General features: G+C 47.7%; 15 protein-coding genes across 15 annotated transcripts; 5 read left to right on the forward strand and 10 right to left on the reverse strand.

The window, feature by feature from the left end:
- Positions 1 to 100: 100 nt before the first annotated feature.
- On the reverse strand, positions 101 to 964 carry EDB93DRAFT_1242454 (vacuolar-sorting protein SNF7; the record flags this gene model as incomplete). The annotated part of the gene is made up of 5 exons (XM_041452017.1): positions 101 to 168; positions 220 to 337; positions 388 to 517; positions 562 to 733; positions 784 to 964. 5 exons carry the CDS (start codon positions 962 to 964, stop codon positions 101 to 103), a joined length of 669 nt encoding a protein of 222 aa, XP_041303820.1.
- Positions 965 to 1,283: 319 nt separating this feature from the next.
- On the reverse strand, positions 1,284 to 2,916 carry EDB93DRAFT_1170117 (TLC domain-containing protein). Its single transcript, XM_041450317.1, has 3 exons — positions 2,833 to 2,916; positions 2,122 to 2,779; positions 1,284 to 2,073 (listed from the first exon to the last, which is right to left on the reverse strand). Exons 2-3 carry the CDS (start codon positions 2,569 to 2,571, stop codon positions 1,729 to 1,731), a joined length of 795 nt encoding a protein of 264 aa, XP_041303821.1. The 5' UTR covers positions 2,572 to 2,779; positions 2,833 to 2,916; the 3' UTR covers positions 1,284 to 1,728.
- On the forward strand, positions 2,916 to 3,863 carry EDB93DRAFT_1092067 (uncharacterized protein; the record flags this gene model as incomplete). The annotated part of the gene is made up of 4 exons (XM_041446409.1): positions 2,916 to 3,152; positions 3,207 to 3,471; positions 3,533 to 3,632; positions 3,686 to 3,863. 4 exons carry the CDS (start codon positions 2,916 to 2,918, stop codon positions 3,861 to 3,863), a joined length of 780 nt encoding a protein of 259 aa, XP_041303822.1.
- EDB93DRAFT_793740 (class I glutamine amidotransferase-like protein) lies at positions 3,675 to 5,474 on the reverse strand. The gene is made up of 8 exons (XM_041457493.1): positions 5,282 to 5,474; positions 4,926 to 5,210; positions 4,757 to 4,870; positions 4,518 to 4,697; positions 4,414 to 4,460; positions 4,257 to 4,359; positions 4,130 to 4,204; positions 3,675 to 4,075 (listed from the first exon to the last, which is right to left on the reverse strand). The coding sequence occupies exons 2-8, from the start codon at positions 4,986 to 4,988 to the stop codon at positions 3,980 to 3,982; spliced, it is 678 nt and encodes a 225-aa protein (XP_041303823.1). The 5' UTR covers positions 4,989 to 5,210; positions 5,282 to 5,474; the 3' UTR covers positions 3,675 to 3,979.
- On the forward strand, positions 5,277 to 6,561 carry EDB93DRAFT_793704 (Mob1/phocein). Its single transcript, XM_041457492.1, has 9 exons — positions 5,277 to 5,388; positions 5,442 to 5,529; positions 5,584 to 5,656; positions 5,709 to 5,776; positions 5,826 to 5,851; positions 5,907 to 6,040; positions 6,092 to 6,211; positions 6,269 to 6,315; positions 6,370 to 6,561. The coding sequence occupies exons 1-9, from the start codon at positions 5,369 to 5,371 to the stop codon at positions 6,448 to 6,450; spliced, it is 657 nt and encodes a 218-aa protein (XP_041303824.1). The 5' UTR covers positions 5,277 to 5,368; the 3' UTR covers positions 6,451 to 6,561.
- Positions 6,392 to 8,332, reverse strand: EDB93DRAFT_794318 (uncharacterized protein). Its single transcript, XM_041457498.1, has 4 exons — positions 7,916 to 8,332; positions 7,104 to 7,854; positions 6,928 to 7,052; positions 6,392 to 6,875 (listed from the first exon to the last, which is right to left on the reverse strand). Exons 1-4 carry the CDS (start codon positions 8,051 to 8,053, stop codon positions 6,864 to 6,866), a joined length of 1,026 nt encoding a protein of 341 aa, XP_041303825.1. The 5' UTR covers positions 8,054 to 8,332; the 3' UTR covers positions 6,392 to 6,863.
- On the reverse strand, positions 8,333 to 10,531 carry EDB93DRAFT_793892 (DEAD-domain-containing protein). The gene is made up of 8 exons (XM_041457496.1): positions 10,269 to 10,531; positions 10,093 to 10,216; positions 9,832 to 10,042; positions 9,587 to 9,777; positions 8,940 to 9,529; positions 8,796 to 8,884; positions 8,388 to 8,740; position 8,333 (listed from the first exon to the last, which is right to left on the reverse strand). The coding sequence occupies exons 1-7, from the start codon at positions 10,390 to 10,392 to the stop codon at positions 8,666 to 8,668; spliced, it is 1,404 nt and encodes a 467-aa protein (XP_041303826.1). The 5' UTR covers positions 10,393 to 10,531; the 3' UTR covers position 8,333; positions 8,388 to 8,665.
- A 462-nt stretch (positions 10,532 to 10,993) lies between these two features.
- EDB93DRAFT_1254141 (uncharacterized protein) lies at positions 10,994 to 12,368 on the reverse strand (the record flags this gene model as incomplete). The annotated part of the gene is made up of 3 exons (XM_041453573.1): positions 10,994 to 11,341; positions 11,399 to 12,300; positions 12,356 to 12,368. 3 exons carry the CDS (start codon positions 12,366 to 12,368, stop codon positions 10,994 to 10,996), a joined length of 1,263 nt encoding a protein of 420 aa, XP_041303827.1.
- Positions 12,369 to 13,224: 856 nt separating this feature from the next.
- EDB93DRAFT_795530 (DHBP synthase RibB-like alpha/beta domain-containing protein) lies at positions 13,225 to 14,738 on the reverse strand. Its single transcript, XM_041457506.1, has 2 exons — positions 13,412 to 14,738; positions 13,225 to 13,361 (listed from the first exon to the last, which is right to left on the reverse strand). The coding sequence occupies exon 1, from the start codon at positions 14,693 to 14,695 to the stop codon at positions 13,421 to 13,423; it is 1,275 nt and encodes a 424-aa protein (XP_041303828.1). The 5' UTR covers positions 14,696 to 14,738; the 3' UTR covers positions 13,225 to 13,361; positions 13,412 to 13,420.
- A 19-nt stretch (positions 14,739 to 14,757) lies between these two features.
- Positions 14,758 to 15,441, reverse strand: EDB93DRAFT_1170149 (uncharacterized protein). Its single transcript, XM_041450318.1, has 3 exons — positions 15,342 to 15,441; positions 15,135 to 15,284; positions 14,758 to 15,080 (listed from the first exon to the last, which is right to left on the reverse strand). Exons 1-3 carry the CDS (start codon positions 15,396 to 15,398, stop codon positions 14,958 to 14,960), a joined length of 330 nt encoding a protein of 109 aa, XP_041303829.1. The 5' UTR covers positions 15,399 to 15,441; the 3' UTR covers positions 14,758 to 14,957.
- Positions 15,442 to 16,777, forward strand: EDB93DRAFT_1170155 (uncharacterized protein). The gene is made up of 5 exons (XM_041450319.1): positions 15,442 to 15,764; positions 15,821 to 15,973; positions 16,024 to 16,272; positions 16,322 to 16,440; positions 16,496 to 16,777. Exons 1-5 carry the CDS (start codon positions 15,690 to 15,692, stop codon positions 16,593 to 16,595), a joined length of 696 nt encoding a protein of 231 aa, XP_041303830.1. The 5' UTR covers positions 15,442 to 15,689; the 3' UTR covers positions 16,596 to 16,777.
- Positions 16,778 to 17,072: 295 nt separating this feature from the next.
- On the forward strand, positions 17,073 to 20,254 carry EDB93DRAFT_1092160 (uncharacterized protein; the record flags this gene model as incomplete). Its single annotated transcript, XM_041446419.1, has 6 exons — positions 17,073 to 18,356; positions 18,427 to 18,533; positions 18,586 to 19,684; positions 19,740 to 19,899; positions 19,951 to 19,984; positions 20,035 to 20,254. The coding sequence occupies 6 exons, from the start codon at positions 17,073 to 17,075 to the stop codon at positions 20,252 to 20,254; spliced, it is 2,904 nt and encodes a 967-aa protein (XP_041303831.1).
- A 405-nt stretch (positions 20,255 to 20,659) lies between these two features.
- EDB93DRAFT_1092107 (quinon protein alcohol dehydrogenase-like superfamily) lies at positions 20,660 to 23,771 on the reverse strand (the record flags this gene model as incomplete). Its single annotated transcript, XM_041446414.1, is given in 15 exon segments — positions 20,660 to 20,789; positions 20,839 to 20,986; positions 21,004 to 21,103; positions 21,153 to 21,256; positions 21,304 to 21,541; positions 21,599 to 21,708; positions 21,765 to 21,828; positions 21,876 to 22,113; positions 22,169 to 22,609; positions 22,660 to 22,976; positions 23,029 to 23,093; positions 23,140 to 23,223; positions 23,271 to 23,403; positions 23,450 to 23,590; positions 23,640 to 23,771. 15 exon segments carry the CDS (start codon positions 23,769 to 23,771, stop codon positions 20,660 to 20,662), a joined length of 2,445 nt encoding a protein of 814 aa, XP_041303832.1.
- A 356-nt stretch (positions 23,772 to 24,127) lies between these two features.
- EDB93DRAFT_1092106 (4'-phosphopantetheinyl transferase superfamily) lies at positions 24,128 to 24,592 on the forward strand (the record flags this gene model as incomplete). The annotated part of the gene is made up of 2 exons (XM_041446413.1): positions 24,128 to 24,315; positions 24,376 to 24,592. The coding sequence occupies 2 exons, from the start codon at positions 24,128 to 24,130 to the stop codon at positions 24,590 to 24,592; spliced, it is 405 nt and encodes a 134-aa protein (XP_041303833.1).
- EDB93DRAFT_794746 (uncharacterized protein) lies at positions 24,422 to 25,918 on the reverse strand. The gene is made up of 4 exons (XM_041457502.1): positions 25,728 to 25,918; positions 25,309 to 25,666; positions 25,111 to 25,254; positions 24,422 to 25,064 (listed from the first exon to the last, which is right to left on the reverse strand). Exons 1-4 carry the CDS (start codon positions 25,899 to 25,901, stop codon positions 24,667 to 24,669), a joined length of 1,074 nt encoding a protein of 357 aa, XP_041303834.1. The 5' UTR covers positions 25,902 to 25,918; the 3' UTR covers positions 24,422 to 24,666.

The following is a 25,918-nucleotide window of genomic DNA, read 5'->3' on the forward strand; positions in this document are numbered from 1 at the left end:
AGGCTATTATGAGAAAGGGCTTGGATATATGTATAAAGTCAGATGAGACCCAGTGAACAAAATCGACCGGGATGCAGTGGGGGAAAGGAGAATCTAGCTATCACATTGCTAGTGCGGCTTGCAGTTCCCTCAACTGAACCTCCTCATCATCCTCCACTGCTACATTAGCTGCGCAAGGGGTTAGTTGATTGAACATGAAGTCGATTTGGGGCATCTTACGTCGCTCTTCCACCCGACGAGCTCCTGCAGGAATGTGCAAAGGAACATGCTCTGCTCCGGCGAGGCGTTCATCGAGTGTTTCTTGCTCAAGGTCTGCGAGCTCTGCCTTGAGTTCATCCTGCTCAAATCATCAGCACAAACGCCCATCAAGTCAGGAGATAAACGCACCTCGTCCGCCTCCGTACCAGTGGGATATGATAGAGCTTCTGCGATTTCATTAGCAATCTCTCTCTGCTCCGTGATCTTAGACATGGTCGAGTCGACCTTATCCATGTTCCTACGGGAATCAATATCACCACTATACGTGTGATCAGCGACGCAAGGAGAATACGCACATGTTACCATGGATCGACGCCAAGCACGTCTGAAGCTTTCTTCATAGCAGCCATCGTCTCCGCATTCAGATTGGCAGATTCTAGTGTGTTGATTTGTAGTTCTAGCTGTAGCCGTTGACCCGCTAGTCGATCCATCTCGGATTCGCTCGCCTTCTTCCGCCGCAGAGCCTGCGTAGCCACTGTGCATTGTGTGTAGAGGATAGGCGTCGACGGTAGAGTGCAGACGTACCAGCCTTGTTGGAAACAGCATTCGCCTTTGCTTTCTTGAGTTCCTCGTCAATCTTCTTCTGTAGGTGCTCCTCCTTCTTCTCTATCATCTGCAGTTGCTGCCTTAGCCCTACGATGGCGTCTCGTGCCGCCTGTTTCGTGTCTCGCCTCCCTCCGAAGTAAGACATAATCCCAGCCATCATGATTTAAGTACAGAAGCAGATCAAAGCAAAAGAGATGTACGCGAGACAAAGGGTAGAGCTAGCACAAGTGCTGTACTAGTACTAGTACCGCTGCGGGCTAGAAGCTCTAACCGGCACGTACTGATAACTGAATAAGGCAACTCGCCTCCTCACTGCACTTTTAGCCATTTGACTGAGATCACAAGGAAAGTATCCAAAAGATTGATTTGTATGTATGGTAGTTGAGTCCAGAAATGTCTAGATATGCAAAGGCCGACGTGTGGCAATTAAATCATCCATGACAGAATATCGCGCCCATGCGTCTAACGTACTAGATCATTGACTCTTCTTTTCTTCCTCGCTACAAACACATCATCAATTTGGATTGAACACGTGTGTTTAGGAATCTCACCTTTCATCATCGCTGCGATCGTCCGAGGCACCCTGACCACTGATCACGCGCCATGCAATGCGACAAATCATCCAGAACCAGACGATTTGGATGATCTTGAGAGACTTAGCGGGTGCGAACGTCGATAGGACTTCTGACACTCACCTGTAGTGCCACCAGCAAGTAGACAAAGGTATTATAAGTCCTCTCAGAGTAATAATGTCCTAATTCTGGCACCCAGCCTACAGAGATCAACCGGGGGCCGTCGAACCAGGCCTGACTTTATGACGATGACGAATAGAACGTGACGTGCCACAAACCATGATATAAGGAACCAAGTGAAAGTGATATCGCAAAGGGTATACAAGCCAATGTACCGAAACATTTTGGCGATCTATTGGGGAACGACTAATTGTGTCTGCATCATTAAAGAGGGAGAGTGACTTACTGGGAGAAAGATATCATTCCAATCCATCAATACCATGATGAGGCATCCGATACGTGTGAAATTGCAGAAGTAGCTCATGACCATGAGGAAAATTGTGAGGACATGGTGAGTCATCATTTGCACATGATCTTTCCTGCGAGCCTCGGCATTGAGAATGAGAATTTGATGAAGATAGAAGGCGGTCTGGGTAAGATAGTAAAACTTCAAAGGTCCAGCAATGGGAATATGGGGGTAATTCAACCACAACTCCGTCGGTTTTAAGGCTTGAGTAGGAAGGTTTCGGTGAACGTACTGGAATTAAAATTAGACATGACACGTCAGGTGCAGGAAACCACGTACAAAGCCAAATAGCCATTGGAGTGTGTAGTAGATGGCTGACCAGCCTTGCTCTGCGAACCTCAGAACGCTGCGATGAATTTTGCGAGATTGACGCGCAGACATTACGCTTTTTGGCTTGGAATCATCACTAGCATGCCCAGCATGTCCGTTTCCGTTGGTGATATCATTTTTGTTGCCGTTCTGTTGTGCGCGGGAGGAATTAGAACGTTCCCAAGTGCGGGTGAGCTTCCACCTGGCGAAAGGCTCCAATACGAAGATGCGAACTACGTCGCGCATAATTGCCATGACAGCAATGCAAGTTATTATGAAGCAACCATCTAGCACGCCAGTCTTGTAGTACGCGGAATGGTGAAATGAGTCGGGATTGACGGGTGGAGGTGTTGGGTATGAAAGGGAAACGAACGGAACGAGGTAAGATGGTAGCCACTGAAGGGCATGATGGGTGTTCATCGGTAGACGCGTCGAAAGAGATTCCAGTTAGCAGAAGGTCGTCAAAAATTTCATGAACAGGGTGAGCAACGTGCGATGGTGCGTTTTGTGCCTGTTTGCTAAGTCTTACGTTTGACAGCGCAAAACGCGACTACAAACTAGTAAAAGCTCTTGCGAAACTGGAAGATGATCCTCGACCGTGTTAGCAGAGACCTGAAAGACTTCAGAACTGAAATCAAACTTGAAATGAGGTCTAATATATCAAGGAAGTAAATCCGTTACCTCAACTCGTGAGAATACAATACCTTTTTGAGATAACAACTAATCAACCTCAATGAACGCGAAGTTAGACTTGCAGTATAATCATGTCTACTCAACCAATTCCTACTCTCTACATCAACAATCTCAATGACAAAATCAACAAGGATGAAATGCGCACTCAACTATACGCCCTTTTCACCACATTCGGCAAGGTTATTGATGTCATCGCCTCAAAAGGTCCAAAGATGAGGGGTCAGGCATTCCTCGTGTTCACAGATTTGGCATCCGCGACTACCGCCATGAGAGCCTGCGAGGGTATGGTGTTTTATGACAAGCCAATGGTAACCTCAAACTTGGATTTCTATGAGAAAATTAAACCAAATTCACTTGTGCAGCGCATCACCTACGCGAAATCGAAATCATACGCTACTTCGCGAAGGGAAGATCCCAATTTTATCGCTCCAACATCTGTTCATGCAAACCTGGATCTCGCTATGCTTTCAAAGGTCACTGTCTCAACTACTGATAAGCGTCGGCGCGATGAGGATATGGCAGATGGGCAACCAAAACCCAAACGCGAGAAGTCAGAGGATGATAGCGATGGTGAAGAAATGGAGATTGATGAAGATGAGGAACCTGCTCCACAACTCAAACCTCTAGGTACGTCATGGCATGAATAATGTTAATGTTCACATGATTTCAATCGTCATTCTTCCCATAGCCACCATTCCCCCGCCTACACAGCATCCATCCGCAAGACTGTTTTGCACTAATCTTCCTCAAGAGGTCACAGACAGTGTACTCTCTGTGCTATTTCAACAGTGGGTACTCGTTCCTTTTTTTCATACAAGTCATTCACGAATATTGCAAATAGGTACAAGGGTTTTCAGTCAACGCATGTCGTTCAGTCACCAACTCCAAATGCTGCTGGTGCAAGTGTAAAAATGGCGCAAGTTTTCTTCGACTCCCCCGAACTTGCATCGACTGCAAAAGAGGCCCTGGATGGCTTCACACTAAAAAAGGGCTGGAAGATGTCTGTAGCCTATATTTAATATAGTTGTAGGTCGTACCCGCGAAAATTTGTACTAATTTTTAATATTCTCGTGTTCATACTGCAAGGTACAAGTGATCGTTTAAGAGACCGTTTTTAGGACGATTGTGCTTCCACTTATTTCTGCAAGGCTTGGAGAATGGCTTCTCCAATCGGATGAGCTGAAGCCGGGTTTTGCCCTGTGATCAAGTTACCAGCAACGACGACCTTGGGCTGGAATAGAAGTGGATGAGTCAACATACGGTCAAAGTCAAGCATGATACTGACTGCCCAAGGCTCTGCTGCTTTCTCGTATTTGCCCCCGAGACTGGTGATTTTGTCCTCCAACAAGAACGGTATATCCTGTATCCAAAACACGTCTGCAAAAGTGCCAAACACAGGTTGTGATACTCACCTTCACTTTGTCGACTTGCTCTTCTTCAACATTTGAGAAACCAGTGAAAGGTTTACCAGCAAAGATGGATTTGCCAGACTCGTCAGTCGCGCCAACAAGGGCACTACAATAAAGTGTCAGTAGCATTCGTGATAGAACTTATTATGCTATAGCTGACGCTGGTCCGTGGCAAACAGCGGTGACCAATTTTCCAGCACGGTAGAACTATAGGATCAGACAATCGTTACTGGCACATCATACAAGGAAAATTAGCAGACGTACTTTGGATGCAAGCTGGATATTGACGGGATCCACTGCCAGATCCAAGACGGGACCATGACCTCCTACATAGAAAATCGCATCATAATCATCGGGGTTAACCTCGGAGAGCCTTTTAGCTGTCGAGAGCTTCTTCTGGACCTCGGGGCTTTCAAGGAATTTGCCTATGTCGTCCGGGAATGCCTGAGGGTAATATTTTAGCAACCACTCATCAATGACCTGATTTTGAACTGAGCACCCACCTGGACGCTTCTTTCATCCACGGGCGGATTAGGACCCGCAGGCGAGGCAAAATCGATAGTGAAATAAGGCGCGAGGATGTAGTAAGGATGAGCAGCTTCAGGAAGGTACCATCCCTTATCAAATGTGGTTAGGGGGCGATGTAAAAAACAAGTGCAGGGCTCTGCTGACCGTGCTGGCACCTGTCAACGTTTTGTTTGCAGATGTGAAAACAAAGAGGATGCGTTTTGTCATGACGTTCAGTGAGATGGATGGATGTGTGATTTCACGGCCGTTATCACCTTTATATATCTAAAGTTTTCGTTCCCCGGGGCTCCAGTTCCGAGTCAAGCGGCGCCCCTCCTATTCCTGAGAGGAGCAAGATTATCTTTGCGTGAATTGAAAATTGAATTCTTAGGGACCTCAAGGCCTCATCCTACATCAGCGGGACGCGCAAGCTTCTGGCATAACGAGCACCTGGGAGCACGAGGCACAGCCGAGGCTTTTGATAAGATAAGATAATAAATTACGTAAGGACTACCACTCACTTTCAAGCGGCGAACCACAGGCATCTTCGGCACCTTTGACACTCGGGGTTAGACAGCGTGATATCGTAGATCTCAGTCATCGGCGACATGTCTTCATTCTTCGGACTGTCAGTAGTCCTTCCAACAGCAAGACCATGAACTAACGCGTCGGCTTATCCAGTGGCAAGACCCGCACGTTCAAACCTCGAAGGGACGTCCCGGAAGGCACCAAACAATATCAACTGCGAAAGTATGCAGAGGCAACCTTGGTAAAGTACACTGATCTGTACTAATACCAGGATGACGTCGAACTTTCAATCCAGGGTTCTGGCAACTTGAGGTTGGCTGTCCGGTTGCCCGAAGGCGAAGATACGAATGAATGGCTTGCTGTCCATGGTGCGGACCATCTACATTTGTCTACGACGCGTCATCGTGCTCACATGATTAGCTGTTGATTTCTTCAACCACTTGAATATGTTGTACGGTACGGTTACCGAATTTTGCACGCCACAGGAGGTATGGCGTTGCTGATTACTTGCCGCTTGATCTGAAACGCTGGCTATAGTGTCCCATAATGTCCGCTGGTCCGCGGTGAGCCTCTGCCCGTAACATGTATATAACTTTTAAACTTACTGTAATTCGGTAGCTACGAGTACCTCTGGGAAGATGGTGTTAAATATAAGAGACCCACGAAGCTGCCCGCTCCCGAATATGTAGACGCATTGATGAACTGGGCTCAGAATATTCTCGATGATGAAACCGTATTCCCTAATAAGATTGGTGTGTGCCACACGATTCATTCACTCCACGGTGGTAGTTGACGAAACTTAGGCGCACCATTCCCCCGAAATTTTCGCGATACAGTGCGCACCATCGTACGACGATTGTTTCGCGTATACGCGCATATATACAGCAACCACTTTGACCAGATTTGTGCGCTTGGCATCGAAGGTATCTTATCATTTTGCTTCCGGCTTCGATTTATGGCAGCTTGACCAAATTCTGTAGCTCATCTGAACACTAGTTACCGGCATTTCTTTCTATTCATAAACGAGGTGCGTCAACCATCATCTCCACAACTGCATGATCACTTAATATAAACTTGCTAGTTTGATCTTGTGGATAAGAAAGAGTTGGCACCCCTGGATGAGCTAAATGACGCCATCCTTGCCGAAGACAACGCCCGATAACCGAATCCTGTGTTTGACCTTTCACTTGTACAAGGGTTGTATACCTATCCCACTGCCTTGACGCCAATCTGTCACCAAGTTCGTAATCATGATGCTATTACTATCGGTCATATGCTATGCGTGTGTGGACAGGACAAACTGGTGAAGTCGTAAGCGTTAACAGACTAGGATACTAGTATAGGTATAGTAGTTGCTAACGAGTACAGGTCGTGTATAAGGCTTCACCGAAGTGAACAATTCCAACTAATGTTACAGAAAGTGAGTAGTGTTACACAATGAATGCAGTGAAAAAATGAAAGGGATGAGTGATACAGTCGATTGAAAGAATGAGAACCAGAGAAGTCCACGCGTTTTTCCTGAGGTATGTTCGTCTGGGTGTGAGACATCTCTTCCGAATTATGTTGTTTTGCAAGCTAGATAGTCCTCTGCAGTTCCAACATAAGCGGAAAGTGCGAAGGCCTAGAATGGTGAGCGTACCTTGACTGCCGACCATTGTATAATCAACGTCTTCAGCCGGTCACGAAGTGCTTTTCGACAGAGCCCGCATGTCAGCTGATCACCTAGAGGTCCCAATGCAGACTCAATTGCGTTCGTGGACAAGTCTGGATTTAACTAGAGTTAGAACAGCGTTGCTGATCACGTATGAAACATACCTGGCCTGGCATCCCAAGCGAGATATGCAGATGCGAGAGCCCACGCTCTTGTGAGCCTCTTTTGCTCGGTGAAGTCGCAGTCATGAGTGGTGGCATGCGGATGAGGTGGTGGTAGGAGAAGACGTTTTAAAGCATCTGCGCGGCCAAAGTGGAGAAAAAATAATCGTTTCAAATATATTGGGCCGATTTTGTCCGCCATCTCATCTGTCAAGGATGCAAGGGAGAAGGAGAGTAAATGAGATGAAGTTGAGACAGCGAGGTCATAGAGGTCGTGTGAAGCAGCCAATGTATAGAGTTCCAGGGGGTAAAGAGGTGCATAGGAGAGAAGCAGAGAGTGCAGGGCAGAAGAAGGGCCAACGTGGCGCTTGAGAGAAACGCCATAATCTGTTAGGGTTGACAATGCTGCTGCAAGGGACTCGAATGAAGGAGAATAGTGGGAACATGCCATGTCGTACACGGCGTGAAGTACGATATTGAGAATGGTAGAAGATTCCGGGACTACCAAGACTGGACCTAGCTGGCCGTCGGTCGGTTTAGACGACAGTGGTAGCAAACCGCCAAAGTTATTTCCAGAAACTCGGAGCAGCGCGCGGGTGTGGACATAAAAGAATATAGAGTCGGATGACAGCAGCACGACATCTGGTGGGTGTGAGTAAATGTGTGCACCGGGAAAGAATGTTGTGGACACAGAAACAAGGGCGTCTTCCTCGGAGTCTGCTGGCGGTTCAACTGGTGAGGAGGTGAAGGAGTCCTTTGAAAGTCATGGTCAATATTATATGACTGAGATCATCGTTCTAGTCTAAAACACGTACGGGGGGTGTTGGTGCCTGCACAGGTACCACAGAACGAGTACGTTCTGCGACTGGCCTTTCAGGAACATGAGAAAATTCCATCTCCAAAGGCTCTGAGACGAACTGCAAGAGGAAGTCCCAGTCTGTATTCTCCGCCATGATACTGGCTTGATGGGTGATTAGAATAGTAATAAAGGTTGTCGATGAAATATAAGGCTGTTGACTCTTGAGGGAGGTTATTAGTACAGCACGCGGGCTATAGTGGAGAGTGCATATGATGTATAAAAGCGAAAGGGGGGAGCGATGATAAACCAATTTTGCAGATTTCGCTGAGTTTGATTATTTATCCGGAAGTCTTCCGTAGAACGATCATCGCCCGTTGTTCATTTCTTGAGGGCCAGGCCTTCGGAACTTCCCCGCCCGATTCACTTCAAACTCACTGGATCCCTCACTTTCAGTCACTGCATAACTCGAGTCTAGAGGAAACTTTCACCAGAAGTCTGCCCTTGGAGGAACGAGTGTTTTCCTTTTCATTTGGTTCATGCTGAAAGTGAGCGGGGACCTGGGCCTGATTTAAAGCACTCGGGAATTCCCAGACCACCCAGTCCCGTTCGGACTCGGACACAAACTCTAATCACATCGCGGCTCGCGCTCAACTTGAACCTATTCCGCAGTATTCGAGCCGCTTGGTACGGAAAATCATAATCAGTCCCTCCTATTTAGAAGCTCCAGACTCCCAAACTTTGACCCGCCTACGCGCCGATCAACTAATCATGCCTCCGCTTTTCTCCTAGACTTCAGTTTATGTATTTCTTCTCGTCGGCCGAAGTTTGAATCATGTAATTCCTAGAGGCTTGCGTGAGAAACGGCAAGTGTGCTGTCTTGTCTTTGACATCCTCACCATATTTGCTAGCCTTTTCGCTGTCGATACGGTATTCAATTTTTCCAAAACCATATCTTCTGGCATGGTCATAGCCTCCAATTGCATGCCTGATGGAGTCGTGAGCCAGCTCTATCACTGCCAACTAAGAGTCGAACAACATACCAATACGTCCTTCTATCCGTGACACCCGCTCCTCATCCTTTTCGGTCACAAAACTGACAGCAACACCGCCTTTACCAGCACGCGCAGTTCTACCGACCCGATGAGTGTATTCTTCGGGCTCATTCGGTAGGTCCCAGTTGATTACCATTGCCACGTCCTCAATATCCAAACCACGGGCACCAACATCTGTCGATACAAGAACTGGGATGAAAGAGGACCTAAAAAGTGACAATGACGTCAACCGTTCCCGTTGTGTCAATCTTGAATGTAGCGCGGTGCTGCGAATAGACAAAGTTTGAAGTAGATGTGTGAGATAAGCTGCTGTCCGAGGCTTCGTGCAGAAAATGATGGTAGGTGGTGGTTGTATGGGTATACCCTCCCCATCCAGACCGGGTGTTTGCGATGTTCTGGTTTTTCCTCGGGGTTTTAAATTTCTTCTGGATTTTCCCGGTTTAATTGGCTCTGGGGTTACCCTCCGGAGTGATGCGATGCTCTCAGGAGGGTTACAGAGTAGATGGTAAAGATGCGCCTCGCGCACGTGCGAAGGAACCAGGATGTAATATTGCTTTAGCGTCGTGACTGTCTCAACCCTGTATTGAAAACGTATCAGAATCACGTCCTGGCGTCGAACACGATGTACATCTTACGTTGATAACGATCTATGCACAAATGGTTTCACCTTTCCAGATCTCGGCGGGGCTTCAATCAAGGACTCAATTGCTTGTGTCAGGGTAGCAGTAAAAAGACAAGTTTGACGATCGCTCGGGAGAGTCTCGAATAAAACTTTGAGTTCGGGGGAAAACGTCGATGAAAGAAGACGATCTGCTTCATCTAATACCTGATTGAGTTTGACATGAGTGCCAGCAGAAATTCGCATTAAAGATTCACTGACAAGGAACTTGACACGAGACAAATTCCATTCGCCGTTACTACTCCGCAAGTGGTCAACGATACGCCCAGGTGTGGCTACTACAACATGTGGAAGGCCGCCCAGCTCTAAAGCTTGTGTCATCATATCCATGCCACCGACAACGACAGCTGTTCGGACGCCTATTGCAGCACCAAGCACCGCAAATTGTTCAGATATCTGAAATGCCAGTTCCCTAATAGGATGTCATAACGTGAAGAAATATGAAGAAACGAGTAAGCGAACCTGGTAGGCGTCAGTACTAGCGCGAATATCCCATATGGATCCTCAGATAACTTCTGCAAGATTGGGATTGCAAATGCTATGGTCTTCCCAGAGCCTGTCTTTGCGTTTCCTATACAATCTCTCCCTAGAAGCAGATTAACCATTTTAACGTCTATGCTAATTGTTTTAAGACAAACCTTCAAGAAGGGGAGGGATACAAGCAGCTTGGATTTCTGTTGGAGCTCGTATAGACATACGAGCAAGAGCAGCATCGAGGGCAGGCACCACACCCATATCAGCAAATGATCCTGTAGGGTGCATTATGAGCAGCTGATTATTTTTTGGAGGATAAGCAAGTCTGGTAGCAGCTGGCACCGCTTTGTAGTTTTCCACTAGTACTACCCAAGTCAACGCCCAATTGCCTAGACTCAAGAATGAGATGGTCACGTGCTAATTAGCCAAGATGAACATCGTTGTAAATACAGCGGCAAACTCCAGATTTTTGCAACTCTCACAAACAGAAGCTAAGTTACAGGGCACAATAATTATAATACCACAGGCCAATCTGCGTTTGTTCTCATAGTTGGGGCAGACAAAACTTGGAGTGGAGTGACAACAATCGACACCTCACGTGGGTGTGCATACCCAGCACTTGCGAGTCAGTGCCACCAACCTCAAGGACGGGAGCAATAACGTGAACGAAACGGAAAGTAGGGATGGATGCTTCTGTCATTGCCATACTGACAGTGAAACAAACGACAATCATGACGAGTCAAGATCCATGCTAGAGCGTCAGAATCGAGAGAAAGTTCTATTGATACATATATCGAACGTTGGTATCATGCTACAAAATACAGCTATTGAGGTTGAGCTACAAAGAAGGGACGTGACGGTCATGATTATATGTGTACTTGCAAACGTTCTAAATATTTAAATTCTTATCCATGTCAAGCATCCACGAGTTGTTGTTCCATTCTTCACTTTCATGATCGAGTGGCATTGAGAGAGCACACCTAAAGTCAGACAACATTGAATCAGAGGTGTACGATGGAGCCCCACTGAAAGCGTCCGAGCACGAAAAGGATTGGCCTGACGGCTGATATCCATCCATCGATCCATGAAGTAGTGGAGACAGACGGTTAACGTCATAATCCATTGAATTGTGTGGAAGACGCAGTTGCTCCATTCCAAGAAATACGTCATCTTGGGACATAGAAACATCGGGCTGGGGTATGTCACGGTTCCGTTCGAAAGTTGTTGCAGTTGGCGTCTAATCGTCGAAATAAAGATCAGATGAAGAAAACATAGAAGGGCTATCGGAACGTACGGCGTCAAGATCTAAACCAGAGAGCATTTCAGCGAGTCCTGATCTTGGCGTAGTAGGCTGTGATGAGCTCAATTCCAAACCAAGCGCATTCGTGCACTGAGACTGAGGAAGGGACAGCGTGGCGTTCGGCTGTTCGCTACCATGCGTTCTCTCTGGTACAACAAAGTTTGGAAGGATAGGTGGAAAATGCAGAGGGGAGAGCCCAGCAGGGGACGAGAAAGCTGATGGAAACTGCTTTTTTAACGCACCGAGGAGATCATCACGCGTAACGCCCTGAGGGTGGACCCTGGACGAACGAACGCGTCTCACTGGGCCTATGGATGACTCCGCACAGAGCTGTTCAGTAGGCTTCGGGTAGTAAGCGCCGTTTTGAAAATTCTTGGCCGACTTAGCACTCTTGCGGTTGGGCTTGAATTTGTAGCCAGGATACTTCGCATAATGAGCAGCTTGGACTTCCGCTGCCTTCGTATGCCACACGGCTCTGTCTTCTTTGCTCATAGCTCTCCAAAGCTGCCCTGCTATGCGGCTGAGATTCTGCTGACGCTTCTCAGGGTCAGCATTACCCCGGGTCTTGAGCATATGTGAACGGTAGAGCATGAATGCGTTCGGTGGGCGAGGAATATGTTCCTTTGATGAAGAATGGACGCCACTGTGTGTCGAAGAAGCCAATGAGAATACGTCGCAATTAGAAAATAACTGAGGGATGGAAAGGGGGGAGTTGAAAAGATTATCTCCTTGCGCCAGGCACGGAGGTGCTGATTGGGAACGACACAAATCATCCAAAGGAATGGAAACATCACTAAAAGCGGGGGACTGGGAAAACGCGAAGTGTTGTGGATAATTCAAAAGACCAGGTCCTAGATGGCCGGTATAAGGGTTGATCATGTGCCTGCTATTAGAAACTGGTAAAGCAAAGTCAGCTAGGCCCGGCCTGGCGACCACCGAGGGAAGACTGACCTTCGTAATCCATTCTATTAAAAAAATCTTGCCTTTGGACTGAAAAAGATATCTCAACGCCAGTTGAGAGTAACGAACACTGAGGTCAAAAATTGTGACCACTCTTATATGCGCGCGCTCAGCGCCATAAAGGGAGCTGGAGATAGTCCGACTACATGGATATCTATCAGGCTTCATGAGCTCACCTGAAGGGCAGCACATGAGGTACAAAGGGAGACAACATCGGCTTGGATCAGTCTGAAAGCGAGGCTAGATATCACGTGATCCACACAGAGCAACTTCGGAAGTGCGCGAGAGCACGTTGCAGAGCACGTTGCCCGGCGAGCCGTGTCTTCGGAATCATACTCCTTCAGCAAAACTCTGTATAATGAAACTCCTGAAGGACGTCCCACGCGTGAATTGTGAGGATTAACTCACAAAGGTAAGAGTTGCATTTTGATTAGCATATGGTATGATTACATCTATCGTGTACAAGATAGCAAAAATCTTACTTTGAGCCTGGTCATTTTAAATGAGCAACACAATCTGGCTCACCGAAAACTTAAAGTCCTCGTGTAGACGAGGTATGGCACGAGGCAGGAAGCTACAGCAACGTGGCAAGATAAGAGTGGCGTGCGAGCAACAATGGAACATAGGTGCCGCTCTGCGGGGAATGACGCCGCCTGACACATAGGACCAGAAATACCGCAGTATGTGTATCTGATCTCCTCCCGCGGACATCATCATGTGCAAGATTGACGATGACTCTGAACACTATGCATAAGGTTTATTCGGAGACAAAATCCGTTTCTGTGTACCGTGTCTGTCAATGTGATTAATTTGAGTTCCAGGTACAGGCTTACCAACCAAATCTCGTCGGCGTTATCGCATAATGCATGTCAATTGAGACAAGGTCATAAGTCATGCCTGGGATGTCAACTGATAGAGAATTAAACATACTGCCTAGCCTTATAATTGTTTATCTAGTTTTATTAAAATTATAAACAATGTAAACGCAGCCAAATTCCTGCAGCAGGCTGTAAGTAAAAGGTGGATGACAGAGATAGTAACACTCACGCGCAATTTCTAGGGAAAAACAATCCATTGCGAGCTCCCAGCTGCTTTCTTGACCCGATTCATGATTGCTAGGCCTTCATTTTCTTCTGGAACCTCCTCCACTAAGATCAAGTCTACTCTTTCCCTTTCTAACGTCAAAAGTCCATCAAATAGCCGCCTTGCAATAATTGCTGGCTCCGAAACGAGCCCAAGGGGAAATTCATGCCACTGGATGGTTGTATCGCTGATAAGATATTTCATCAAAATAGAATCCGAAGGCATCAATAACCCGACGCGGAGAACGTCAGGAGAATGTGACACTGAACGCTTGAGAACCTCCAGAAAGGCGGAGGGGCTAAGAGGTTCTATTCCAAGGGGAGCATCGGACATGCGCATTAGCGTCACTGGCACTGAGGGAGAATAATGACGATATTTCATGCCAGGTGTAGTAGGTGCCTGTTCCAATGTGTCGTCATGAAAATCACGACGATGAACGAGGATCTGGGGTATTGGTGTATCGGTATCCGAGAAGCCATTGACGAGCACTCGTTTGATGTCTTCCACCGTGATTCCGCCAGGTCGCAGGATGCGGATATTTCCATCCTCATGTAGACCATCTACCACCGTACTTTCTAAACCAACTTCACATGGGCCACCGTCAAGAATGATTGTAACTTTGCCATTCAAGTCATTCAACACGTGCTCTGCATGGGTGGGACTAGGTTTCCCGGAGGAGTTGGCGCTTGGAGCTGCGAGTGGTGCATCGGTAACAGCAATGAGTGCTCGTGCTACTGGATGTGATGGCATTCTGATTGCGACAGTTGGTTGGCCAGCAGTAATGATATCGGGTATCAGGCTATGATCGCAGGGGAAAAGCAGCGTGAGGGGTCCGGGCCAAAAATGCTCTATGAGCAACTCGTAAGAACGCGAGAGCGTGTAATTTTGTGGAAGCAAAGTCTGTAGCATACGCCGCGAGGACACATGTACGATTAGAGGGTTGTCAGCTGGTCGGCCTTTGGTGGAAAATATCTTAAGGGCTGCGGTCGCATTTAGAGCGATAGCACCGAGCCCATAAACAGTTTCTGTGGGGAAAGCGACTGGCAAGAGATCTTTGAGGCAGGATGCTGCGGTATGCAAGGCTGTGAGGGTTTCAGGTGAACTGATCGCTACCTGGTCGTCTAAAGAAAAGACGATGGATGTCGAATCGCATGCGAGCACCTGTGTCACAGCCGCCATGGCCCGGGTGCCTTGCAGTTTCGAGGACCTTTTCAATGAGAACTTGAGGTACCTTTTCAAAACATTCATGAGTAGTATTGTCGATACCCGGCGGGGCCAGAATACGGTTGCACGATAAGTCCGGAATCCGATCGGGTAAGCAAATCGATAGTATTAAGTATAACTTTTATGTAGTCCTACGGCGTGCCATAGTAGATATCTAACATGACCTGGCATCCTCGAGCATCATGATACACCACGCCCGACAACCCTTTTGTCGAGTCACTGCTCTTGGTAAACAGAAATTGACCGGCTACACTTAAATCATTGGCATCTGGTAACTCCAGTGTTGCTACGTGTCCTGGGAACCAGACACATGGGTCTTGGGCATGTTCAGTCCAACTCGTCGTGCGGTTGCTTCTATCCGTTCCTCCGCTGTTAAGTCGATTAATGGGTTGTATCTCTCCAATAAAGCCTAACACGAGTCAGTTGATGTGTAATACTAGTTGCGTGAAACCAGAATGCTCGCCTTATATTCTCGCTGGGATCGCAGGAAAGTCAAGGCATTGTGCATATCGTGTTGAAAATGCTGCGCATCCTCGGGCTGTCCACTCTGTGCGAACAGGGCTCGGAAGTTTGAAGCAATGTCTTTGTTTCGAGCTAACCGAGGTTTAACAGTCTAAGCGTCGCTGAAAGTTAATACAAGCAACGCAAATGATAAAAACCGGTGATGTACCGCTTTGGCTATCTCTCGGACTACCTTTCGATAGACGTGTGCATGATGTGCAACCATTGGGTCCAAGCAAACGTTCACCTCAAGCGTTCATTAGTCAGGACATCAAATTTGACTTCCTTTTATGGACGATCAATAAATCCACTATCAATTCATCACCCACAACCAGGCTAAGTTCTCCGCTGATCTCATTGTTGATTCAAGCCACTGACACAAGCTCCCGTCTATAATGCTGTGGAAATTAATTTGTTCAGACCCTCTTCCATTGCTCGATATCTTAAAAGGCTGCTCAGTTGCCAGCTCAACTCACAAACTTCAAGTCCCATTCACGAATAACTTATCATCATCATCATGGTTTACCACTGCCATAGCATAAGTTCTGTTGACTCTACTACTCAAAGCCAAGAAGCCAAATCTGTGCCCAAGGTTAGTGACCTACGTGATCCCCTCTCATAACTATGTCACTAAAGTTCCTGCCATAGTCAAAAAAGGTCACGAGCTCACGCAAAAATGACGCCAAACCGACGCGTACCAATCCTGCTCGAGGTCAGAAAAAGAACCAACGTGTTTCCAATGCCATCAAGAGGCATGTAAAACAACGACGACGTGATCCTGTGCATGTGTTTGTTGGCAATGTAAGACACCGTAAAAACCAATACGATATGAAATCTGACTTCGATGCAAGCTTGCTAAAACAGTCGACGAAGACACTATTGAAGAGTACTTCAGTCACTGTGGCGAAATTCTCTCTGTTGAGATTCGTTGCAGCGGTGGTCTGGCAATGACGACTGGTCGCCCGGATCCAGCCTATATCGCTCAACATTCTGTTAGGCAGTATGCCGTGATCAAATTTATCGATGACTCGGCTGCCATAAAAGCTTTGAATCTCAATGGGTCTCGTCTTCGAATAGGTGATGAATCCACGGAACTTGTGGTATGTCACTTGAACCCTCATCAGAATGCAACTCAAAACCGTAATTTAGGTCACTCGTAGCCCCGCTGATCTTCCAGAAGTGATAGAAAAGGTGCAGCAGCGTCTTGAAGAATACAGAGCTCGCAACGGCTTTACTGATGCGAGGCGTACTCGACAAAGCGCAATGAGGTATGACAACTGTTGACTTATGATTTCACTTCTGAGTCGACCGTTGTTGATCTAGGGCTCTGAATCTCCAACCGACCATTTTATTAGAAACTCGCGGAGATAAACACCCGCGCGGGAAGATCTTTGGTTTTTCTTTCCCTTTGCCCCTCTTTTGACTCTTTGTTTCAATATTGTCACCATTCTTTGTTTCTTTCACGTTGTCTGTGACTCTATGTACCTATGCCGTATGCCCAACATACACGTGTACTATGGTTAGCGAACTGTAAGGCTTCTGGAAGCATTGTTACATCGCATAGTACTGGTGAATGAACGAGCTTAAGCTTCATTTACCACGCCTTCGGCCGGATTTAAATTTGTGAGCTTTATAAAGCTTTGGACCTTTGGCAACGCCTCTGGAAACATTTGTTGCTTCATTCGAGTACCTGTCACTGTGTCAACAGGCCAGTCGCAGGTATTTTTTCTTGGCATTCTCATTTATACTGCCTGTATGGAATCGGTTTGACAAGTCATTTCTTCAGATCCTAAGGTGAGATCAACTTGAACTTAATGCTTCTAGTGCCAAACTGAAAGCCTTATTACACTCTAAGTGCTGCCCTTCGTTTGTTCACCGTTCGTTGGAGCTAGTCACTGCCATGGCGAGAGGCGCAACTCTGAATCCGACTTCGACGCCCTTCTTCCCTGGCAATATGCGAAATAATGAAGAGGATGGGGCCACTGGCTTCGTATTTGGGGTTCCCACACTTCGGGAGCAAGATGGAACGTCTGTGTCCTCTCAATCAGCCTGTTCCGCTGATCGCAGGTCTTTGAAGTCGTCCCCAAGTCCACCCCGACTACTGGAACATACTGGAGCGCCCGACAGTCTCCCAGACGCCCGCTTCCAGCTGTTGCCCCCACACGGGGATAGGCCTCCATATCTCCATCAGGTTGAGTCTGAGAGGTTTCGTGCACGAGACATGAGTAAGGTTGGCAGCTTAGAATCCCTGCCAGAAGCAGATGATACCCCCAATCCAAATACCCATGACGAAGGCATGCACACCCCGGGCGATTCGTCTCCATTTATCTCGGCTCTTGTGCAACAATCCCGGAATCGCAATGTAACACCTCCAGTCAACATCATGAACAACTCGTTACGTTCTTCATCATTCAATATCAGTGGACCATTCCCCTCATCATCTCCGGTTTCATCTTTGGACTCCGGCAGTCAGCTTGCCTCCAGTACCGATTTTCATCATAATCTGGAGGCACAACTCAAAGCTTCTCCGATAATACGTGACCTATTAGACCGGCTTCAGCGTTGCGAGTATAACACACGCGAAATCCAGCGTGACATCAGTGACATACATCGCAAAGTCAACATCCTCATTGAGAGGACCCTTAGCAGTGGCACCTCTTTCAACAACGCTCAGCCTGAATTCAAAGACCCTTTCGCACCTGCTTCTGGCATGTCGACACCTGCGGTCAATATCCCGCGGGCTTCATTTAGTGCAAACATTGCACCAAATCAATCTCCTCCTGCGGATGATATCACACAAATCTCTCAACGCCTGAATACATTGACCACATCTGTTGGGCAATTGCTGGCTCTTCAAACACAGCAGCATATTCAGAATGCTACCTCAGGCCTTCTTCCTGCCCAGATGGGACGATCTACCCCACAGATGCAGGACATGGCCTCGAACCAAGCCTTTCCCCATGGCATGGGGTCTAACCCTACTGCCCTTGGTCATGGTATACCGAACAGACCAGATATGCGACCATCAACACGCACAGCCAATCCCCCAATGCGCACTTGGTCTGCGGGAACGCTAGATCTTCCCATGCGGACCGAGACTCACAGCAATTTGGGGCGACTTGAACCCCCTCGGGATAAACGTCGTTCTGTGACTGGGGGCCTAATACGGCGCGAATCTGTAGGCGTGCGTGGTTCGATCTCCTTAGCGGCACAAAACTGACGAACTGCTTAATTGCTAGATGATTGATGCACAGGGCAATGAATTATCTGGTAGCTCAGGTCGTGACAACGGTCCTATGGTTTCCAAGTGGGAACAGTTGAACCTTGCCCCAGATTTACTTCGTTCTCTCAGCAAATTCGGGTTAGTAACAATCCATCGGAACCGGTTTTCCTGTTAAATTTCATGTTTCTAGCGTCGGCCCTCCTAACAAGATTCAGCAACGCGCACTTCCATTTCTTCTGCGAGGTGCAGACATCATTGCGCAAGCTCCACCCACCCAAGAGCGGATTGCGGCATATGTGATACCCGCTATTCAGGTAGCTGTGATAAACACCGCTGGACGCCCCCTTACCAGGGGACCTCTAGTCATCATGATATCTACCACGGTCGACCAAGCTACACAGGCTCAGCGTATGATTCGTGACCTTGGTGGTCCGATTGGCATTAGATCTGCGCTAGGCGTGGGCACATCAACTTCGCCTAATGACCTCAGCCAGGAGTTACGCCTTCTGCAGCAAAACATGCCCCACATCATTTGTGGGACTCCACAGAAGTTACACGCGCTCTTCACTGCCTCTGGGGGTCTTGTCGGATCTGAAGTCCGCTTCCTCGTTCTTGACGAGGTTGATCAGCTGATTGCCCGCAACTTACATGAGTTTGTCTTCAACATAGTGAAGCTTCTTCCTCCGCCAAGGTCTCGACCTGTTGGGAATGTCACGCCAAATTCTTCTGCCCCGCCTCAACAATTATTCAATTCCTTTGATGCAAACAGCCACCCTGGCTTGTCGACTTCTGGCGCAGGACGCAGGTTTTCTGCAATTTCTCCGCCCCCTTCGAATGAGCATGCTACAGGCTCATCGAACGTTATTGAGCGACAAACTGCGCTGTTTTCCAACACTGTGCCGCAAGATGTGCTCAATCTAGCTACGGCCATCCAGCTCAAGGAACCTGTGCGCGTTCTAGTCCGCCGTGATGGAAATGTGACTAGCACTGAGTCCGCTCAAGGGTCTCGCGGTCTTAGGCAATTTTACCTTTATCTTGCTTTTACTGCTGGTGTTCGAACAGACACGACTAATCCTGCTGTACCGGGCGGGGGACATGGCATCATTGGTTCGGGCCGCGGAGCATCTAGTGCTGAAAGCGCTCAAGCTCGCGAGTGGAAGCTTGACGCGTTAGCAGATATATTTGATGACGTCGAAGTTAGCCAAGCGATCGTGCATGTCGGAGGCATGACCTCTTTGGATTCGGTTGTCCACAAGCTTGCCAGCCGTGGGCTTGAAGCTGTGCCTCTTGTTAGTACCAGAAACATTCTCTGTCTCTTTCAATGCTCAAGCAGTTCTCTTCTAGCACGGTGACATGAACGCAGGCACAAAGTTAGCAGCGCTGAACAAGTTCAAAAGTTCAGCTTCAGTCATGATGAGAGAACCTGTGACGAAAGTGTTAGTCGTGAATGATGTGCAGGTGAAGACCCCAGAAGTGTCTCACGTACCTCTGATCATCAACTATGGTAAATGACTAGCCATGCTCTGTTCTGAATTGATGCTCAAATTTTTGTTAGACCTTCCTAAAGCTGTAGAGGAGTACGCGCATCGGTAGGTTGAGCCCATTACCTGCGTCAAACATGCGCTCAATTCTATTACAGCGTTGCTCCAGCCATTGCTTCCAATTATGCACGTGCTGGCGTTGTAGTGAACTTTGTCACTGCGACTGGGGGTGATGTTGAAATGCTTCGATCTATTGAATGTTTTTACAAGTATGCACTTTTTCAAAAAAAACACCTAGTATTGACGATTGACGAATTTTTTTCCATTCCAGAATTAAATGCGTGCGTTTTCCTGTTAAGATCATACACCGCAAACTGAACCTAACTTACTTTCGACAGCCTGAAGTCCCACTGAGCCTTCGCGATATCATCTAAACACGCACTTGGCGTTCATGTATCTCTATTTTCTCGGGCCCTGCTTCAATCACTTTCCGTTGTGTTCTTATACTTGCTAACGTATCACGTACCCAGGCAGGTGCCCAGCCATGGCACAAATCTGTTTTATACCCATATATTTGGCACCCCTTTAGCGATATCAACTCAGATGTTTCCGTACTGACACTGTTTCCATCACTACTTGGTTTCCAGTTTTCTCGACACTGACCACTGTATAGCAGTCTTTCCTTCCTATCTTCACTACGTTTGTGAATCGGCTTACTGTGTTTTATGTCAATTCTCTATGTCATTTTGTTATTGTGGAGTTTAGTGTGTCTACCAACGTACTTTAGTCTACTTTAAACTGGACAATCAGTACTTTCAGTGTACCATCATCGCTGCAGGACGCCAGCTGCTTCCTTGATGGGTTGTCAGTTGCTCTCCATGCCAAACGATTGATTTGATCAACATGTGCCAAACTTTGAACTCATAAACGAATCTCTCTTGCAAGTCACGACAAAGACTTACTTTGAGTTGATGATCAACACTGGTGTCCACTGATCCGGTGTGGACATCAAGCTTGAATAGATGTTGATCTCTCCTGTCTCTAAACCAACCGCAAGCCAGCGTCTGGAGAGAGTTGTGATCCACATAAGATACAGAGGGGTTTTACTTACTCTGGGGCATCGCCACCGGCAGAACAAAACGCGACAGCGGTTGCTGCTTCCTCAAATTTCATTGTCGTAATTGCTCCCCATCGAGCAGAGTCCGAGTGTTGCTTCCATATTTTTACCTGATGGACGGTCGATCAAGAATCTTTCTCCGAAATCAGAAACACTTACGGTCTTATCACGAGATGCGGTGGCAAAAAGGTCCCCTTCGCAGCTCCATGCACAATCCCAGATTATTCTTCCATGCGATTTATCCGCAGCGATGGGCACATAACCTAGGGTACGGTGAGTCGTCATTTTGTCACATGAAGGCATATAGTACCTTTTTCTTCCTTCTCAAACAACCTCCACGTTCGATCCCGACTTACGGTGAGGACATATCTATCGTTTGGCGGGCTGAATGCTATGCGGGTGACTGTCAGGCTATGGCCTTCGAGAGGGACACCGAAAGGCTGGTAGCCAGCTGTGGTGTACACGCGAATAACAGCATGCTGCGAAGAAGTTGCACGACAAGCAGTCGCAAGAAGGTCAAACGAATTAGAAGCTGAAATTGTGATCGACTAGGTCGATGTAATTGCATCAATCGCATTTCACACAAGAATCACAAATTGGCTGACCTCATACCCATGCCCAAAAACTTTTTCGATTTCAGGCCAGAGGGTAATGGAAGCTAGCTCTCCTTCGAAAGGGCGCCTGCAAGGTCTGCTGCTGTCTAATTCTGAAGGTGCTTAAATAGAAGATGGTCTGTGAAACAGCAAATATCACACATAATATATGACACACCATCACTAACAGCCTTGTTCGAGAGTCCGAGAGGAGGCACACAAGCCGTTTCCGGTCTATCCCCCTTTGCTTTCTCAGAAGCCCTGAGATATAACAAAGAGCGGTGCTTACCTCGCTCTGGGCTAGATCCTTTACACCAAGTACTCGGACCTCTTGGACGAAATTTCGTGGAGCTTCAAATACTCGTGCGACCTTTTCATCGGCAACGCTTGCAAAAGTCCACGGACCGAGCCATGCTACGCCCATTAAGTCGTAGCCATGTACCTGAGGGCGTGACAGCTCATGCCAAATGCTTTGTTCGGAGGCAGAGGTTGCAATAGCACCATGAATGCGCGTTGTCTGGTCCAGCCTAAAGGTACGCAGTGAGCATCTAGAATACAGTATTGGTAGTAAATGCCCCTTACCCCACAGATACCAGATAGTCCCCTTTGGGGCTCCAGTCGAGGCCCTTTACTGCACCATTGTGTCCGCTGATCGCCCCAACCTCTTCCCACTCCTCACCAGCTGTTCCTCCGTGGCTATCACTTGCGATGCGGCGCCACCGTCGCCAGCCTCCACTCCAACCCCATGCCATGGCTTCGGCGCCATTATTTGACCAAAGGCCTCCAGTAAAGCCACCGAGACGCTGACCTCCCACGTCACCGAAGCGTTGTATATTAATCCAAATAGAAGATGTTGATGATGAATAAGCAGTCGAGACGATCGAGCTAGGAGCCCATACGATGAGAGAGGAGTCCGTTGACGTAGAAAGCAGTGAGGCATTCGAAGGAGACCAAGAAAGCGATGTGATTCCTGCCTCATGGCCGATCAGGAGAGCATCGAATGTGATAGAGTACTGTTGTGTCCTGCCCATCATAAACTCGATCCAACAATTTTCACTAAAAATCCAACGCACCCGGAATTCGATTTGACAGTAAGAATATGCCGTTTAAGTGAAATTTGTCTGCCGCCCTCCTCTGCATCTGCACCCAAGTCTCCTAACGAAGCCTCAAATGCGTCCAGGAGATCGTCACTGAGGTCTTCCGAGTGTTTTGTATCAGGGGTCTGTGATTGGACCTGCATCTTAACGAAGGATTCCACATTCCAAAGTCGGATGGTTCCATCCTGTGAGCCTGAAGCGAGAACGAGGGGATCATTTGGCGTCGATGGAGTTCGGAACGCCAGCGCACGTATCCAATCTTCATGTCCTGACAAGGTGACTGAACGAATAAACTTGAAGAAAGGAGTGAGCACTTGATACCTAGCTGAAATATGTGAAACAAACCGGTCCATCAGAGCGTGTCCAGATGTGCACCTTGCGATCGGTTCCGCTAATTGCAAGTATTATCGCTTCAGCAAGGTAAGTGCCTCGTCATCGAACTACTGGGTTTCTCACCTTCAGACGATGGTAGAAATGCGATTGCTATTGACAAAGGATACCATCCTTGAAGCGAGATGGTTTGGAACTCCTTCACCTCATCTATCATAGTTAGCCTGATTCACAGCGCAAATCGATAGGAAATTTACCATCAACGTCACCACGTCGCACCTCCCAGATTTTGATGGAAGAGTCCGAACTTCCAGTAAGTAAGAATTTATCGAATTCACGAAGTACAAAGATGGCTTGTTGGTGTGCTTGCACGATCGCGGTAGGCCTCCACTACGAACATTGTGGGGATGTTTGCACACAAGGCAGATTAACATACCTCTGTCCCAAACAATCTCCAGTGGCGGACAGTCCCCTTGTCATCCGCACTAGCAAACGCGTCAGACGCCACAAAACGAACGCAGGTTACTAGGCCATTGTGCCCAGGCAGCGTCTGGAAGACGCCTCCGCCATCTGGATCCTTCGATGAGATGTTAGGCGCGTCATGACAGTGATGGCAATATACTTACTTGAGTGTTCCACAACGTAATTAATTTGCCTGATCCATAGGCAATCAGGGAAGAGATGGAGGCATCTGCGGCATGGTTGAAGCGATTGGTAGATGCTGAAATATATGCCGTGCTGACGGATGGCTTGGACATCCCCGCAGATCGCAGGTTATGTGACAGACTCTGGACTCCGAGTCTGGAGTTAGTTGATGATTTTCAGAATGATTATACACTCACTGGTAGTGTTCAGTCGGCTATTAGTGATCGTCGACTCCGGGCTCGAGTCAGGCAGATCAAGTCACGCCTAAATTAGCTTTTGGGTTTGGCATCGTAGTCACTCTGTCACATTCATCTATGTCCTCCACATGCGCATGGCAAACATAAGTGTCTTCCACCAGTAATCGTCGCTCTGCATCACAGTTTGCTCACAAGAAACGAGTCTGTATCTCGTTCGACGTTCACCAAAATCCGCACACCTTCCATATTTCATATCCCTGATATTTTCATTCATGCCTATCCTCGGCATCGGTGTCGACATTCTCCACCTTCCTCGTCTCATCGATCTATTGAGTCGAAGAGGATCCAACGCTTTTGCTACGAGAATTTTAAGCTCCCAAGAATTACGAACATTTCAGTTGCTCTCAGAACAGTTTGGCGAAGGTAAGACCGAAAGAATTGCACAGTTTTTGGGTGTGCGGTGAGTTTTTTCCTCATCTTACATCTTACCAGACATTCATGTAACGCGTCATGGCGTTAGATGGGCGGTGAAAGAAGCTGCGTACAAAGCCTTGTATCCTATCCGCCCCACCTGGAAGGAGGTGACATACTTGTCATTCAATAGAACCACTGGCGTAAAACCAACACTTGTTTACCATCCAGTACGCAATGATGTCGGACCAGCGAATAAATTGCATGTTTCAGTGAGCCACGACGGAGATTATGTCTACGCACAGGTTATCGCAGAGTCGACGTGATTTGACGTCTATTATCCTTCGAGAGGGGTGTGTGTAGTCCGAGAAGATACAACGAATCGAATCTATGATCCTAATTATGCTAGGCTGTTCAGATCATGTACCTCGTCAGGAGGCTGCTCGGGCCACCAATCTGGCCACAAAGGCTCTACCTTCCATGACTGTTCCTCCTTTCCCTCGGCAACCAATAATACATCAGGACGCAAATGTTCTAGTCGCACCAAAGCCAAACCGACACTTGACCCTATACTCGGAGCAGCTATCGTGGAAAGGAGCGTAGATGACCCGCGCAGGCGAGGTGTTTTAATCGCGGCGCTGTCTGTAGTCGATGGAAGGGACGGTTTAATCGGCGTATATGGTGGTAATGACACCAGAGAGGAAATGTGAACTGGGAGTATACGTTTCCGAACTGCGCCCGTGTGATATGTGCGCACTGTCAACTCTTGACCGACATAGCATCCCTTCCGGAAATCCACTGCGCGTGTCAGTATAAGTATCAGATGACAAAAAAAGGAACATACGTCCACCCATCGCGTCTAAGTTTGATTCGATGGGAAATGCATGCATGGGTTGAATATCGATGCTACCCTCGGGAACACCGTGCATGATCCGATGGAGCAAATATGCATCATTACCGACCAATTCGTGTGTAGACGCGTCGGCAGCTGCACAATATCAATTCCAGCTCAATGCAACAAACAACCCAAAGACAAGCTCACGTGTTTCGCCTTTACGAACGAGCATCCGCTTGCCCATCCCCGGAGCACGTCGATCAAGTATAGTACCATTCACAGTTCCCCATGGCCATTCGCTAGTCCGCCAGACTGGTTCGACAGCGCCGCTTCGTGCCCAATTCCATTCCCTGGTTTCTTTTGACTCTGACCCCCATGCGGCCCAAACATCCCACTCCTCCGATACATCCCTGATGCGCACTTTTGAGCGAAGGACGTAGCGCTTGAGAAGGCTCGTGAGGGTAGGTGCCTCGGATGGAGTAGGGTCGTATTCTATGAGATATGTCGGTCCAGTAGATGAAGGCGATGGAGAGTTATACAGGAAGGTGTCATACAGGACGCGTCCCTACGACCACAAACTGCGTGGTTACATTACACACTGCCAGATACTCGAAGCTGGGTCGCACCTGAGCGTGTAAGAATGCCCCATATGTCTGCTTGCCCTGCACGCTACACGCTAGTAGCCCATTGAGGAACTCAGTTGCTTGTGAACCGGAAACAGATAAGACTGCACGATTAGATACAGGCGCTAGTGTCGGAATTGTTCTTAAAAGCGCACGGAGTGATGGTGGTATAGGCATCAAGAGAGCATGAGAAG

The sequence above is a fragment of the Suillus bovinus genome, assembly GCF_016758785.1.
Source record: "Suillus bovinus strain UH-Sbo-P2 chromosome Unknown EDB93scaffold_69, whole genome shotgun sequence".
In the NCBI taxonomy this organism is placed as follows: Eukaryota; Fungi; Basidiomycota; class Agaricomycetes; order Boletales; family Suillaceae; genus Suillus; species Suillus bovinus.

What these genes read in the sequence shown, in the direction of transcription:
- EDB93DRAFT_794746 (XM_041457502.1), bottom strand. Translation starts at nt 25,901, where the DNA reads ATGCCTATACCACCATCACTCCGTGCGCTTTTAAGAACAATTCCGACA. An exon ending in CGTTCGTAAAGGCGAAACAC is followed by an intron (nt 25,255 to 25,308) that starts GTGAGCTTGTCT and finishes GATATTGTGCAG; the next exon opens with CTGCCGACGCGTCTACACAC. An exon ending in CTTAGACGCGATGGGTGGAC is followed by an intron (nt 25,065 to 25,110) that starts GTATGTTCCTTT and finishes TGACACGCGCAG; the next exon opens with TGGATTTCCGGAAGGGATGC.
- EDB93DRAFT_793740 (XM_041457493.1), bottom strand. Translation starts at nt 4,988, where the DNA reads ATGACAAAACGCATCCTCTTTGTTTTCACATCTGCAAACAAAACGTTG. An exon ending in ATATCCAGCTTGCATCCAAA is followed by an intron (nt 4,461 to 4,517) that starts GTACGTCTGCTA and finishes CTGATCCTATAG; the next exon opens with TTCTACCGTGCTGGAAAATT. An exon ending in AGCAAGTCGACAAAGTGAAG is followed by an intron (nt 4,205 to 4,256) that starts GTGAGTATCACA and finishes TTTTGGATACAG; the next exon opens with GATATACCGTTCTTGTTGGA.
- EDB93DRAFT_793704 (XM_041457492.1), top strand. Translation starts at nt 5,369, where the DNA reads ATGTCTTCATTCTTCGGACT. An exon ending in TGAATGGCTTGCTGTCCATG is followed by an intron (nt 5,657 to 5,708) that starts GTGCGGACCATC and finishes TCACATGATTAG; the next exon opens with CTGTTGATTTCTTCAACCAC. An exon ending in CGTATTCCCTAATAAGATTG is followed by an intron (nt 6,041 to 6,091) that starts GTGTGTGCCACA and finishes GACGAAACTTAG; the next exon opens with GCGCACCATTCCCCCGAAAT.
- EDB93DRAFT_1170149 (XM_041450318.1), bottom strand. Translation starts at nt 15,398, where the DNA reads ATGGTTGCACATCATGCACACGTCTATCGAAAGGTAGTCCGAGAGATA. An exon ending in TCCGAGAGATAGCCAAAGCG is followed by an intron (nt 15,285 to 15,341) that starts GTACATCACCGG and finishes AGCGACGCTTAG; the next exon opens with ACTGTTAAACCTCGGTTAGC. An exon ending in GATCCCAGCGAGAATATAAG is followed by an intron (nt 15,081 to 15,134) that starts GCGAGCATTCTG and finishes GACTCGTGTTAG; the next exon opens with GCTTTATTGGAGAGATACAA.
- EDB93DRAFT_793892 (XM_041457496.1), bottom strand. Translation starts at nt 10,392, where the DNA reads ATGCACCCTACAGGATCATTTGCTGATATGGGTGTGGTGCCTGCCCTC. An exon ending in TATCCCTCCCCTTCTTGAAG is followed by an intron (nt 10,217 to 10,268) that starts GTTTGTCTTAAA and finishes ATCTGCTTCTAG; the next exon opens with GGAGAGATTGTATAGGAAAC. An exon ending in ACGGATAGAAGGACGTATTG is followed by an intron (nt 8,885 to 8,939) that starts GTATGTTGTTCG and finishes CGACTCCATCAG; the next exon opens with GCATGCAATTGGAGGCTATG.
- EDB93DRAFT_1170117 (XM_041450317.1), bottom strand. Translation starts at nt 2,571, where the DNA reads ATGAACACCCATCATGCCCTTCAGTGGCTACCATCTTACCTCGTTCCG. An exon ending in TCCAATGGCTATTTGGCTTT is followed by an intron (nt 2,074 to 2,121) that starts GTACGTGGTTTC and finishes TTTTAATTCCAG; the next exon opens with TACGTTCACCGAAACCTTCC.
- EDB93DRAFT_1170155 (XM_041450319.1), top strand. Translation starts at nt 15,690, where the DNA reads ATGGTTTACCACTGCCATAGCATAAGTTCTGTTGACTCTACTACTCAA. An exon ending in AAGCCAAATCTGTGCCCAAG is followed by an intron (nt 15,765 to 15,820) that starts GTTAGTGACCTA and finishes TTCCTGCCATAG; the next exon opens with TCAAAAAAGGTCACGAGCTC. An exon ending in ATGAATCCACGGAACTTGTG is followed by an intron (nt 16,273 to 16,321) that starts GTATGTCACTTG and finishes ACCGTAATTTAG; the next exon opens with GTCACTCGTAGCCCCGCTGA.
- EDB93DRAFT_795530 (XM_041457506.1), bottom strand. Translation starts at nt 14,695, where the DNA reads ATGAATGTTTTGAAAAGGTACCTCAAGTTCTCATTGAAAAGGTCCTCG.
- EDB93DRAFT_794318 (XM_041457498.1), bottom strand. Translation starts at nt 8,053, where the DNA reads ATGGCGGAGAATACAGACTGGGACTTCCTCTTGCAGTTCGTCTCAGAG. An exon ending in TGCAGGCACCAACACCCCCC is followed by an intron (nt 7,855 to 7,915) that starts GTACGTGTTTTA and finishes TGACTTTCAAAG; the next exon opens with GACTCCTTCACCTCCTCACC. An exon ending in CGCTTGGGATGCCAGGCCAG is followed by an intron (nt 7,053 to 7,103) that starts GTATGTTTCATA and finishes AGTTAAATCCAG; the next exon opens with ACTTGTCCACGAACGCAATT.